We start from the raw sequence: 13,540 nt of genomic DNA, 5'->3' as shown, positions 1-13,540 counted from the left end.
ATGTACTTTTGTATGCCGGCTCAAAGGCGAGGCTTTGTGATCTTGACTGTCATTAGGTGCTCAATCTTTGTATTGACACTACATTGGTACAATGGTTTGATTAGATTATGAATCTTTCTCGACGACTGACCATGTGACTATATCACTTGCGACAAAAGTTTTAAATTGTTTCAAGTTATTAAAGCTGCAAGTGATCAATTATCTCACCGTATAACGCGGACAATAGGATGTAAATCGAGAATTTGCGAATAGATAAGAAGCGAGGTAAATAGAATCATGACGTAAATAGCTGGAAACGGGATCAATGGAGAGGAATTTCAGAACAAAGCTTGAGCAATGTTTTAGATCATCGAAAATTGTAATTTACTCTAGATTATCGAGTTATAGTTCGCGTTAGGTGCTGGTTCGAAGACATCGCTAGATATCTTTCACAGCCATGCGACCGGGTCGATCGTTGTACAGCGATGTGGGTCAGGCACACGCCCGAACCCCCTGGATTTTCATCTCGTCTCTTTCTCCGCTGGACACGCGTGTGTAACCCGTAACTTTCATGGATGATCGTCTGTTCGCCATTTACAAAAACTCATCGATTACACGTCGAGGATGAACAGAAAAAAACCGTTTCAGAGCTTGGACGTCTTTACCAGGATGGAATGCCTATCGTATTGATTACGGTAGCACATCTATTATCGGAGTGATGTAGTTCGTTCGGATAATCTTCGCTCGAAATCGTATTCGACGGCCGGACCGAATCATTAAATTCGTGAACAGTAGACTTTATGCATTTCCGGTGCACACGATTGCGCACGAATCGCTGCAACGGGAACTTGAAATTTAATGAACGGTTAGTTTTAGTCCAGTAAAGCCCTTAACGAGGAACAATAAAATGTTGCTTAATTACTGGTCACTCGAAGCGATATAGATAAATCTGAAACTTCGTGAACCAGAAGTTCGACGGTTCGATAACACAGAATTATTGTTCGAAATTAATCATACACGATTCACGATTTATATTCACGATTCGCTGGCATGTTATTTCATTTATAACGCAGCGAATCGTTTATTAAAGGTAAGGCAGGGGTATATTTGCAACCCGCGAAAGAATAAGTATTCATTATAAGGATTACATCAGAACTTTCATTTTATCGGAGTTAAATATCCGAGTCGCATAACCTTTTATCTACTTCTCTGAAGTTTACCTGCGGAAGCGGGGTGTGTTTTCGGAGCAGTAAAAGCGCAATTCATTTCAAACTTCATTAGAGAGATCCTTCATTTAATAGATCCTTCAGCCGCTAACTACCATAATGAATTCTGTAATCGGACCTTCTTATCGACCTTTCGCGCGATCAAGACTTCTCTAGATGTACGTACTTCTCTCCGAGACAAGAACTTCCGTAAGTGATTATCAGCTTCTTTAAGCATTGGCCATTTTGTGACTATCGTTGCCAGCCATTTGTTTCTTGTTGAACGTTGTAGGCAGACAAGGAATTTTTCGCGAAGTATAAACATTCTACGCGAATCGTAGCTGACAAAATTCAACGAAAATGTCTTTCTTCTTGTGATCATTTTAACCCCTTGCCGTATTTTAACGAGTCAGACTCGTGATGGAGATCTATAGCAATAAGCTGTTAGTTATAAACATTCATTCCTTTTAGCAGAAATCAAATTTCATTTTCTTGTCACCAATGTTTAAACATTCGAGTGGATGTAAGTACGTAATAAATATAAAATTCATTTTTCTTCTAAGAAATTAGTGTGATCGAAAAAATTGTAATCATAGTAACTCTAAAGAAAATGGTATGGCAAGGAGTTAATATGTTAGAAATAAGAGAAATATTAACACGTACAGTTCACGATTTAATTATTTTTATCGATAAGTCCTGATGGATCACAATTTGATCCTCTTCATTTTAATAAAGTACTATCTTATGATTATCATAATTGATTTTTCAAAATTTGACTCCATTCATTTTAATTGTGCTGTCTTGAAATTTCTGAACGAATCTATTTTCACTTGCTGTATTCTCATGTAACGATTCAAGAATATGTTAAAATTCTTGCAAATGTAGGGTGGCGTGTGGAAAAGACAATCAAATATTTAAATAATTTTTTATATTTCATATTTAGATAAATAATAATACATCAAATTCGTCAATCGGTAGTAGTTATAACATGTCCAATTCGTAAAGCCGTGGTCCACTGATCGTCTAGTCGACAACCTGGGCTGGGATTCTTATGCACATGTGGGATTTTTCGTCCTGGTCGACCAGAGACAGCTGGATGGTCAGGGCGACCCTGGGGTACATCTTCTCGACCGGCATCTTCAGCTTGTAGGTGACAACCTCACCCTTGTCCAGGGGGCATTCTCCGTTCACAAGACTCTTACAGGCGTTCTGCTGGGGGAGTGGGTACTTGACGTGTCCAGTTCCAATTTGTACATCAACGTCGGGCTTCAAGGTCTTAATGTTCTGAACTGTAACAGATTATTAAACTGAGAACGACTATCCAACTCGCCCCCCAAAGGCGGACGCAATGCTCTTTCGGTCCTCTATCCGTGAATCCGAAATGGCCAACGGAACGATCAAAGTTCTACGATTAACAAAGCTAATTCGGCTAAATCGATTCTGTTTAAAAAAGATATAGACGGTTTCCCGATTTTCTGCTCCAGTTGAATTCCATCCAACACTATGACAGCCACGTCAAAAGGTCAGAGAATTTCATAAAACTATGTACATTAAAGTATATACATTATAAAGTGCTTATATTCAGATTAAGGCATTAAAGTATTTTATTTAGGCAAATAAATATTGGGAAGTCAAATTGTACGGCATCACCTGCTTTAGAATTAGAAACATGTAGTAGATTGGCGTAAAAATTAATTTTCAAATCTGAGCAAGTGACTCGCAGTGGAAATTTTAAATATTGACCGACCTTAAAAGTTTATTATTCAGTTTTCTAGATGAAAGTCGAGACGCTAAGTTCGCACGCTCATTTCAAAGTGCTGCTATTTAAAGTTTCAACTATCCATCTACTTCAAGAAGAAATTTAATTAATATTTTCTGAACATTAAATGATGGGATAGAGTAGAACTTTTGAAAGCATAGCTTAGGTTGGTTCTCGTGATTGTTTTATGTAGTATAATTGTTCACTTACGGGCGGTGAAGTCGATGATAGCCTCGACGGAGGTACCTCTCTTGAGGTTGCAAGGGAGCTTGTTGCAGCCCAAGATGTTAACATTCTTAGGGGCCGGCAGACCGTTAGCGCAATGCTCGAACGGTGACTGCATGGAGTCGGCGATGCAGAAGACTGCGATGACGAGAACTGCAATCACCAAAGACATTTCGTTTTCGTTATTATAGAACTACCGTACTCCCCTGAAATTTCTTGGAGTTATCAAATTTATTGGTAGTCCGAGAGTTTTATGTGTTTCGTGCTCACTCTAGTTAATAAACTGCGACAAAGTTCATTCGCATCGCTGTGCATGAAAATTGCGGCCTCGAGGAAATACTAAGCGAAACGTATTTTCATTTAATATGCACAACAAATTGTGAAAATTGCTAATTTTTCTATTGAACTCTTATGCGTGTAAAGAAGACTAGGGTAAAAAATTGGTAGACTAGTTTATATAAAACCCGCGCTTTTATAAACACGTGCAATGCAGTTGTTGCAATCTTTGAAAATAATATAAAAGAAGTTTAAATACTACAATTGCATAGTTTTGAGTATTTCCGATTCCAATGATTTTGTTATATCTGATGGTAACAGTTGGTAATTTTCACTAGTGGTTACTTACCGTAGTGGATGAATGCCATTTTGCTGGTTGTTGCGACTTGAAGACAACTGATGACTGCTTCTTCGAAACCGTCGGTATTTATTTCGTGTTGCTATCTAATCGATTGGAAGGGGGCAGTGGTAATCGCCGTAAGCAATATTCAAAAACACTTGAAATCTGCACACCTGCCATCGGCAGACAATGAACACCCGTTAGTTTGCCGATAAAGATCAAATGGAAAGTCTTAAATATCTCTAACAGATTGAGCACGGTATTAGATCGGAAAACCAACTATTTTCTCTGATAAACAACAATGTTTCAAGTGCTTTTCAAATAGATCACACAATCAGATTTTTCGTTATCGAAGGTAATTGGTCTGCAGGTGTTCACTGTTTCGTAACACTCGAAAGATGAAGTTTCATTCTTAGAAGTTTACATGGAATGAAAAGTTATTAGATGGAATCTATTACTTGTCCTTCGAAAGGGTTTACTGAAAGATCAACCACTACATATTGTTTTTCGAGGAAAGAGAAGACGATAAAAAAAAGATCGAGTTCTAATTAAAGATCACTAAATTCATAATGTAACATTCATACTTTGATATACTTTGTCTATTTTTTACAGAATCTACATTATTAGACAACGACTGTAATGATAAAGATTCGATAATAATATCTTATTCATTCAATCTCTGGTCGAGAATTTATCATATTAAAAGGCGGAAACTCTTACGTTTCAATAAACAATGAAGAAAACCAGGATTGGTATATTTATTTATTCAATCTATGCATAAGTAATCTATACAAAAGTAATCTATGCATAGCAGCGTAATTTTCAAACTTTCATGTGATGAATCTCTCAAGTTCGATCATTCGCTTGCACTTCTTCCGTCATAGAAGAATTCTGTGTCACTTCAGAAAGGGGAGCATTCGTTTTCTTCGTCCAAGGAGGTGCCTGCACGAACTTCAGGACGAGCATGTCGCGAATGCAGGGCGGTGTTATCCTGAACAACGCGTGGTACAAGGAGTATCGCCATGATTCATGCCTGGATCAATGATTGAACAGCTGCGTTAGTCTGAGATAATCAATCTCTAATTGCATGAATTGCTCGTGATATTTGTAACTAGTCGATCGATTCAATTTATCGAAGTGGCCAGGTGTTTCCATGCAGGTGTCGGCTATTCGAAGAGAACGTAAAACTGCGTGAATTTGTAGATAACACAGATAACTATCGCTGGCCACTGATTCGAAATACGACGAGCATTGACAACGGAAGTTTTGCGTTCGCGTTCGAACAGTTCGGAATGGTGCTTAGAGATCGATCGATATGCTCGAGACAATTCGAAAGACCGTGAAAATTTCTCAAATCTGCTTTAAACAAATGCTGAGCATATTTCGAGATGAATATCTTATTAGAACACAATTACTACCAGATCGCGCGTTCGGGGAAAAAAACACGTTCGAGCTTTCTTATTCTTCAAGATCTTAGAGTCGTCGTAAGAATACGATCTTCCAATTGTTTCGAGAAATCCGACGATTCTTGTAAAAGGGTGCAATTTCAAAGCTGACGCACTTGTAAAGCGCTGACGGGTATTTGTCAAGCAGTGCGCCTTCAAAGACCTCGTAGATCCTCAGGTCTGGGAGCTTTTCCAGGTTCCCGCCGTGCGCTACGGATCCGAAATATTGCGAGTAGCTGGTGAAGTAATCACCGTAGAAGGTCCTCGCATCCTCTGTCATCGACTTCCTCATCGTCTCGAAGTATTCAGTCTGCCGGGCCAATATGTTGCTCTCCCTGAAGAAAGACCCTGCAAGAAGGTACATGACAATATATTTCTCTTTTCGCTCCCCGACTTTATCGGATATTATCGAATGATTTATCGGTAGCATTTTGTGCATTCACTCGGGCATTCATATTTTACTCAGAAAGTTTTTCATTAAAAAATAATTCCAATTGAATGGGGATCTGATTAAACGGTAAAAGACTTGTCAAAGATTGTACGCACTTACGGCAAAAACAATTAATTGCAATTCAAAGCATAGACAAATTAAAAGAAGTATCAATAATTTTTCTTGTACCTAAAAATCTGTAATCTACTTATTATTAGACTGCAGATTTTATGAGATTATGTAAGTTTACCATTATATAATTTTCGAGTTAATAATTGTTAAAGAAAGCAAAGATGCTTCTACCTGACAAATGATTGTTGCAATTCGGAAATATAATTCTTATTTTGCATAAAGATCCACAGTCTACTTATTGCTGTCATAATTAGAAATTATTGAGCCTGTACAGATACTATAGCTCGAAATAACGAGATAATCAAGAATATTAATCAGTATTATGGATTTCACTATACATAGACCACCGGTATATTCAGTCTTTACACGTGATACATATGTTGGCTATTAATTATTATCAATGCTTATCGTCTTAACGCGTTTTTTTTTAACCAACTTAAAGCAATTATCGGATACATCAGCGATCCATACGTACTGATTAATAATCAGTGATCATTAATTAATTAAGATCACGTGTATTCGTTTAATTTTCAAACATTTTTTTCCGAAACGAAGTCCTTCTACACAATTTCATTGTTCTCGATTTCCATCTTGTAGTCATTTTGACGGCAATGATTGGTTTAGCCTGGCTGATTTCGCTTATGTCGTGAATTATGAACTACCATGTATAAACATAAGGGTTGTTTGGTTTTCTGCAATATTGGTTACAGACCAGGGATAAAGCAGACGACCTTGATGCCATACTTCTTCAGTTCGAGCCTGATGGCGGTGGCCCAAGCGCCAATCGCGGCCTTGGTCCCGCTGTAAGCTGCCACCCCAGGGATCGGCTGGATGTTACAGTGGCTCGAGATTACAACAATCCGGCTGGAGTGTGCTCGGATCATCGGCATCAGTTCTCGAGTGATTCTCATCGTGCCAAGGAAATTGACTTCCACTTGACTCCTGATCTGCTCCTCTGTTTGCCATTCGAATTCACCGAAGATCATCACGGCGGCGTTATTGATCAAGCATCGCAGCTCTGTAAATAGATCATTCTAATATTCGTTAACCTAGGATCTGTAATCCGTAATCAATCGCGTTATCGGAAACCAGATGAGCACCAATCAGCTGCAAATCAAATTATTACCGCGTATATGTGCAGGCCGAACGATAAGATTCAAAATCGTCGGCCCAAGTTGCATTTGCAATGTTTCGATCAATAATGATCAGACTACTTCTCTTAGATTACAGTACACATTTTCCCATCGTTTCAGTTTTTCAGCTTAATGCATGAAAATGGAAAATTTCGTAAAGTTCTGCAGTCTGATTATTATTCACCGAAGACAAATGCTCTGACATTTTTCATTCTCGTTATTATTAATATTTTTATTAGCTGCTCGAATACGCAGCAACATTGACTTGCTGAATATTAAAAACCTCCATTTGTTTACACGTTCATACTGAAACTGTAATCATTACTTTGCATTAATTTCGGAGAGCGGCATGATGAAAGCGTAACTCACTACCCGAGGCTGCTGCATAAACATGATATAGAATCTTATACGCGTTATGCAACATGCAAAATTCGTATGGTGGTAATGAACGGGACTCGGCAAGATTATTATCATGAAACCGTAATATATACAATTACTTCGCGTATAATTAATCTGAATGATATTTTGAAAGCAGCACGACGATATTGTGGGTGGTTCTCATTATGTACATAAAATTTGATGCTTCTCTGTAAACTTAGCTTCGTTACGTAGCAACGCATCCACTAACACTGCCAATACTTAAATTTACTTTCAATGAATTCTTATCGGTAAACTTAGAATTTTTATGCAAATTCTCATTTTCATACGTCATATATCAGATCACTATAGCGCGAATTCGAGAATACTGAGACGGATGATAAATTTTAAGTTCAATTACTAATTTCATATTCCGTAAACGCATATCAACATTTGGACACGTTCATGCAAGTAATTCGATTTTTGTCTAGTATTCTTCAATTCGGCCATACTGGGAAGTGCAACAATTTTTTCGAAATAAAGTAGCGTCCGTATAGCTGTCTTAAATTCGAGAATTTATGCAAATCCATGAAAGAAGGTAGAATTTTTCACACCTCTCGAGGGCTTGGGAAAGTAGCATAAGACTTCATTTTAGCAACCCGGGGTCCAAAAATCCGGCAAGGACCAGTTTCAGGTTGTTTTTCTTGGAGTAGAAGCGGAAAGCGTACCGTGGGAAGCCAGTCGAGCTTAACAGATGGCAAGGATAAAACGCGACAGTTGTACGGACGTTACTATACACCTCGCGCTCGTTGGAAGTATTCGGTCGCGATTCTTCTCAAAGTAAACAGAAGAGTAATTCACCTAAATTCTCCCGTTCCATGACCGTTCGTACGGATTCTGCGAAGTCAGTCACGCTGACGGGTTTCGTAACATCCAAAGAATAAACAAACACGTCCTTCTCCTTCAGCTTCTTCGCCCCGGGACTGTCATTTTGTAACACGCCGGCGATCACAGTCGCCCCTAATTGCCGACAGTGCAGGGCTAAACTGTATCCCAGTCCTGAATCGCAACCAGTCACGATGACCGCATGATTGGGACGAATTTTAACCCGTCTCATAATTCGAGAGTACAAATAGGTTCCACCTAAAAAGAAAGAGTATTTGTTCTAAGTCGCTGTGATCACTGTAAGTGTCGCTCGATTAATGTCCCTGCTTTCTAATATCGCGTCAGATCGATTGCTTCCAGAAATAATTGCTTGTAATTTTAATAATTGCATAAAGTTTTGCACTTGAATGTTTCATCACGATTTACACTTTAAAGAGATGCCAGAAAGAACCGGAAACCGGAAAGAAATCAATCGTTATACGGTATTTAAAAAATACATGACAAGTGGATTTTCACATTGAAGAAGATATAAAAACAAATATTAAATTTCCTTTGTCTACAGCAAATTATTTCTGATGAAGTACATGTGTTGCTAAAGTTCAACAGTGTCTTCAATGTAATCTTGCACTTAGAAGACAGATTTTATCGTATCAATTTTAATTTATACTACAGAGTATCGTGTTTGCAACGAGCGTCGTCTTTTCTGCTGATGTGGGAGCCAGATAAGAGGATAGAGAACCGGTAAGTAGATAAGAATGAACATGCGACGGTAAAGATTGTGTGTAACATTGAATAATCTATTAAAGATACGAATTGGTTTAATATCGTACTACTAGCGTAGCAAGTATTCCACACATTTATAGAAGTATTTATTTGATAATGTATTAATTCGAAAGAATGAATGTTATTTAAGTTTGGATCAAGTTCTAGGGACTATTGTGAGAATTGCGATTTCATCTAGCAATTTTTAGAGATGAATAAAATATATAGCATATAACTAATACAATTAAATAAAAAAAGAAATACGTAATTAGCCCAACAGTTGTTTTAACTTACCGATACAACACAAGGAGATAGCCGACGCAACATAATTGTATCGCCTGTTCCACGAATACATAAAACCAAGCGAGGCCGCAAGATCGACAGCGAGTATCGTAGAATGTCTTCTCAAGTGTTTCACTACTTCCATCGTCAAATTGACTCGACCTTGGTGGTTGGTAAGTCACCCCAACGGTAACACAGTTCTTGAATCCCGACGATTGACTCTATCAAGATTTATACCATATATTCTGTATTTTCAAACAACATTTAAAATCACCGAATATAAAGATTAATAGAATATCTTTTGCCCGATGTACACAAACCGCGTGAAAAGAAAACAAATTGACGTTTCGCGTTATAACAAATTTTATAACAAATGCTGTTTCTTATATAGCAAGGTAGCACATCTTAAATTACAAATGGTGTGCACTTTACGGCTGATATAATTGTAAGGGCCCAATGTAAAACAGCAGTTACCGTAGAATCGCTCGATGCACACGCATAAACAATAAATATCCGAATATAACGAACGAGCGCAAGGTTGAAACGATCCTGTCCTCGTCCTAGCACCAAATGGCTGCTATGGGACGTGAAAAGAAAGAAAATAAACTGCCCCACTCTGCTACCGTTCGTTACGGTGTTTCTTTTTCGAAATTCAAACCGGAGGATCAGATCTGTCCATAGAAACGTTTACCCATTCAAGATAAACATCCACTGCTACGGAATTAATTTCTACGGGCACGTTCTTCACCTTGTTCGCCATAAAAAGTGTCTCACTAAAAATAACTAGAAAGCGAAAGATTTCTTCGGAAAATGGACACAAATATCATCTAAATTAATCTATTTTTAACAGGAGTGTTTTAGTACTTTACTGATAATATTTTAATTTTGTTTATCAGTTCTCTTTGCAATTGAACGAGAAATCCTGTATACAGTTATCAATGAAAGATTGGAAAAAATTCAGTACCGTAAATAATTGTCGATGCTGTTTTACCGCGTGAATTTATTCTAAAGACAACATTTATTATTCGTTTCATTATATTGTTGAATATGAAGGTATCTAGAGGCGCCGATCTCATTCGCTAAGAGGTTTTAATATTTCATGGGAAAACGTTTCTTGGATCTGTCGCTAGACTCTCATTTGAATTGCAATCACGGTCATGTCCTACGTGAATAAATCGAATACCATGAATTTTCGGAATTGTATCTCCGGCGTCCCTGCCATCGAAGAAAATACTGACACTAGGAACTATTCAGAAAATGTATTTCCTTCTATATTTAAATACAATACGATCTTTTTATTAGATACAAATTGGAAATATCTGAAATTTCTCGATGGTTCAATCAGTTGAAAGATTAGAAATTTGAATTTGGAATAAATTATAATTTCGGCTTAAAACAAGTATAACTACATACGTATATGACTAAATCAATCCACGTCAAATCAAAATTACAAATGTGAAATTCTTATCAGCTCAATTTGGGAAACCTGGCAGCCATTTTTATTCACGCTATCGCACAGAATAGTATAAAAAGAACTAACGGTTTGTTTAAGGACATACGCAGTGTTTTTGGAAAATGTTCGTAAATCTTTACGGAGCGAAATATACAACACAGTTATAAGGCATACTTTACATAAAAATTAATAGATATTAGTTCTAACGATACAGTGTACCTTAAGCTATTTATTCATGTTGAATAAAATCATACTTCCGTTGATATACGTTTTGACTGATAATTCGTCAGAACGGCTATATTACACGCATCATATTGCCATAAAATGGCAATAATATCATTCGCTTTATATTCAATTATTCCTTCAGTATCTTTTTTTAAAGGTTTGAGTATATTAAATGCCGGCAGGTTGGTCGGCGACTATGACATTAGGATTTGCACGCAAGTCGTAAGACGGGTCCCCATCTGTAGCCATTCTTCCCAACCAGGAGAACAAAATTAAAATTCCGACAAATGCTAATATGCCCATAACGCCTATCACTGCGTATCTTTTATATAATGATCCCGGTGAATTCCTGCGTCTCGGTGGCGGACTAACTATGAGCTTCCACCACCTTAAGAACCATTCCATGGCCGACTTTCTCTTATATTTGTTCTCGTCGTGATCGAACGATATTTCTTTCGGGTCGTCATAAGCTTCGCAAACTTTTCGTGATGTCGGGTTGGACAATCCCAAGGACGAGTCAATATTTACAATAGAATAAGGTGGACCAATTTTCTGACTGTTTAAATGCACATTATTAATATTTGTGTGTACTGAGTTAACACTACTAGAAGTACGTGATGTGGCTACTGTGGGAATCGATGAGGTTGCTATATGATTTTGATATGACGTGGGTTCTACTCTTAGAGATGGACGCTCTTGCTCCGGTTTCTGCTCTCTGTCTTCACTGAGCTGTAACAAAAATATATTTCTACAATATTTTCATATTGTAAATATATCTAATATGCTATCGATTGAAATATATACCAAAGGTAAACCAAGACCAGCTCTTGCCCAATTAACTCCTGCTAATTTTTCCCTCAATACATCAGCTACAGGGGATACTAATATTGTGTTTGGAAAAATGCACTCATTGCATGTAGGGCATATATATCCTGCAGGTGCCGTTATTGACGGCATTTCCCTAGCATATTTATCCAAACATGCCCAATGAAACATGTGGTAGCAAGTTAGCCGAACACAGTCACCTTCACTTAAGTTCACCGAGCATAACGTACAGATGGGATTATAGTCATGGTCGTGAAGCCATGAGATGTATGACTGTACAATACACTGAAAAAGATATAAAGTATTGTAAAGATACAGGTATATGTTTTCTACAAAAAGATATGTACTTATATTATTAGAAGTCACATATTATTTGTTAACATTTTTGTAAATAATTTTGTAAAATCGAATGTGTTTTTGAGGAATTTTTTATCAACACTGGGAACTGTACATAAACACTCAATTATTAGTAGCATTGATTTAGTGCGATTGCGTCATTGGAAATATTCTTCCTAGACAGATTTATGCTTCTACATTTATATTAAATATATTACAACCTACCTTTGAATGATTCGTAACCATACAGTGTTCGCAAACATTAACACGGTGTTCAAAACAAAATAAATTGGTTACTTTCTTCTTCGGACACTTGCACAGCCCCATGTTTTGTGAATTTAACACATTCACAGCATTAAATAATTCAGAAGAACAAAACGAGGGCCTAGTTAATAAACAGCACTCCTACAAATTGATCTTTTCATATGACATATCGTAGTAGTCTCATGACAATTTCAATCTTTATGTAGTGTGACACGGCTCCATGTTTCATCGGCCACGTCGTCTGACATTTACCTACCACGGAAAACAGAAAAGAAAGCACCAATGAGATTTTTCTGCCGGATCTCGCCAGCGAATCAGCAACTCTCTTTAGCAATGCTGGCCTGAACGATATATAAGAATAGATTTAACATTCGGTGTACGTACTTCTGTGATCCAATTCTATGAAATATCAGTGATTCATTACCGCTTCCAACAATCCACAATGTAATCAACAAATTACTTAATAGTGTATATTAATTAAAACATTAATTAAAACATTTTTAAACATAGTCGCGAATGATTCTTACTATTTTTGCTACGTATGTAGTATTAAAAATTCCGGCAAGAATCTTCTGGTTCTTAAAATATAAAAATAGCGCCATTAGATATAGTGGCAAAATACTCGAAACATTCGCCAAAATTTTCCACAGATGATAATACTAACGACACAGGTTGTAATGTTTTTTTTCTATCTTAAGATCTGAATTACCGACTGTAGATAATGCTGTGGTACGATAGCGGACTATACCCAAATGGAACAGTCAATTAGTAAACTATACCTGACTGCAAGTGAAAAAAATGTGTGTCTAAGATAGTTAAATTTACAGCGTTACCAGCTTTTAAAAGTATATAAGCAATGCATATATGTATAAGCAATAATCCCAATTTATTTGACACGTTTCTATTAAACAATTGTGTGGCTATTCGTTGATTTCTTCAAAAATCTGTGTTTATCTTTTTATACATATTAAAAATTTTGAAATTTTTGGTACAATCTCCTTAACACGTTCAACCCGGCGTGTACCACCGGTAGTACACAGACATTGCATTTTATTTGCACATATATTTCACAATTCGTAAATAAAATTTCATAAGTACTTTATGACAATTTAACGCAACAATGTCTGACTTCAGACTCAAGCCACTGACAATAGAAAAAATTGTTGATTTTAAAAGATGATATTACAAAATGAAAGACACATGAAAATGAATGTTAAATATAATGCT

The 13,540-nt window shown here is 37.0% G+C and overlaps 3 protein-coding genes across 4 annotated transcripts; all 3 read right to left on the bottom strand.

Annotated features, from left to right (window-relative positions):
• Window positions 1-2,095: 2,095 nt before the first annotated feature.
• LOC144468833 (NPC intracellular cholesterol transporter 2) lies at window positions 2,096-3,922 on the bottom strand. Its single transcript, XM_078178589.1, has 3 exons — window positions 3,794-3,922; window positions 3,154-3,321; window positions 2,096-2,473 (listed from the first exon to the last, which is right to left on the bottom strand). Exons 1-3 carry the CDS (start codon window positions 3,810-3,812, stop codon window positions 2,208-2,210), a joined length of 453 nt encoding a protein of 150 aa, XP_078034715.1. The 5' UTR covers window positions 3,813-3,922; the 3' UTR covers window positions 2,096-2,207.
• A 627-nt stretch (window positions 3,923-4,549) lies between these two features.
• Sro (SDR family oxidoreductase shroud) lies at window positions 4,550-10,324 on the bottom strand. 2 transcript variants are annotated; one of them, XM_078178773.1, is made up of 6 exons: window positions 9,685-10,324; window positions 9,223-9,431; window positions 8,143-8,424; window positions 6,504-6,809; window positions 5,346-5,577; window positions 4,550-4,817 (listed from the first exon to the last, which is right to left on the bottom strand). In XM_078178773.1, exons 2-6 carry the CDS (start codon window positions 9,353-9,355, stop codon window positions 4,631-4,633), a joined length of 1,140 nt encoding a protein of 379 aa, XP_078034899.1. In that variant the 5' UTR covers window positions 9,356-9,431; window positions 9,685-10,324; the 3' UTR covers window positions 4,550-4,630. The 2 variants fall into 2 exon arrangements, with proteins under 2 accessions (XP_078034899.1, XP_078034898.1); XM_078178772.1 differs by having other exon boundaries at window positions 9,223-10,324.
• A 130-nt stretch (window positions 10,325-10,454) lies between these two features.
• LOC144468947 (zinc finger protein-like 1 homolog) lies at window positions 10,455-12,855 on the bottom strand. Its single transcript, XM_078178774.1, has 4 exons — window positions 12,698-12,855; window positions 12,275-12,565; window positions 11,693-11,998; window positions 10,455-11,617 (listed from the first exon to the last, which is right to left on the bottom strand). The coding sequence occupies exons 2-4, from the start codon at window positions 12,374-12,376 to the stop codon at window positions 11,057-11,059; spliced, it is 969 nt and encodes a 322-aa protein (XP_078034900.1). The 5' UTR covers window positions 12,377-12,565; window positions 12,698-12,855; the 3' UTR covers window positions 10,455-11,056.
• Between the last annotated feature and the right edge of the window lie 685 nt (window positions 12,856-13,540).

Source organism: Augochlora pura, chromosome 4 (assembly GCF_028453695.1).
Source record: "Augochlora pura isolate Apur16 chromosome 4, APUR_v2.2.1, whole genome shotgun sequence".
NCBI classification, from domain to species: Eukaryota; Metazoa; Arthropoda; class Insecta; order Hymenoptera; family Halictidae; genus Augochlora; species Augochlora pura.
The sequence above is the reverse complement of the archived record's forward strand: the minus strand, read 5'-3'. Positions and strand labels throughout refer to the sequence as shown.

Bases quoted from the DNA above. Each gene is read 5' to 3' on its own strand.
- LOC144468833 (XM_078178589.1), bottom strand. The intron at 2,474-3,153 runs GTAAGTGAACAA...AATCTGTTACAG, and splicing joins TATCATCGACTTCACCGCCC to TTCAGAACATTAAGACCTTG.
- Sro (XM_078178772.1), bottom strand. From the start codon at position 9,355: ATGGAAGTAGTGAAACACTTGAGAAGACATTCTACGATACTCGCTGTC. The intron at 5,578-6,503 runs GTCTGTAACCAA...ACCTTCTTGCAG, and splicing joins GGTCGTCTGCTTTATCCCTG to GGTCTTTCTTCAGGGAGAGC. The intron at 4,818-5,345 runs GTGCGTCAGCTT...TCATTGATCCAG, and splicing joins TACCCGTCAGCGCTTTACAA to GCATGAATCATGGCGATACT.
- LOC144468947 (XM_078178774.1), bottom strand. From the start codon at position 12,376: ATGGGGCTGTGCAAGTGTCCGAAGAAGAAAGTAACCAATTTATTTTGT. The intron at 11,999-12,274 runs GTAGGTTGTAAT...TATCTTTTTCAG, and splicing joins TGGTTACGAATCATTCAAAG to TGTATTGTACAGTCATACAT. The intron at 11,618-11,692 runs GTATATATTTCA...TTTTTGTTACAG, and splicing joins CTGGTCTTGGTTTACCTTTG to CTCAGTGAAGACAGAGAGCA.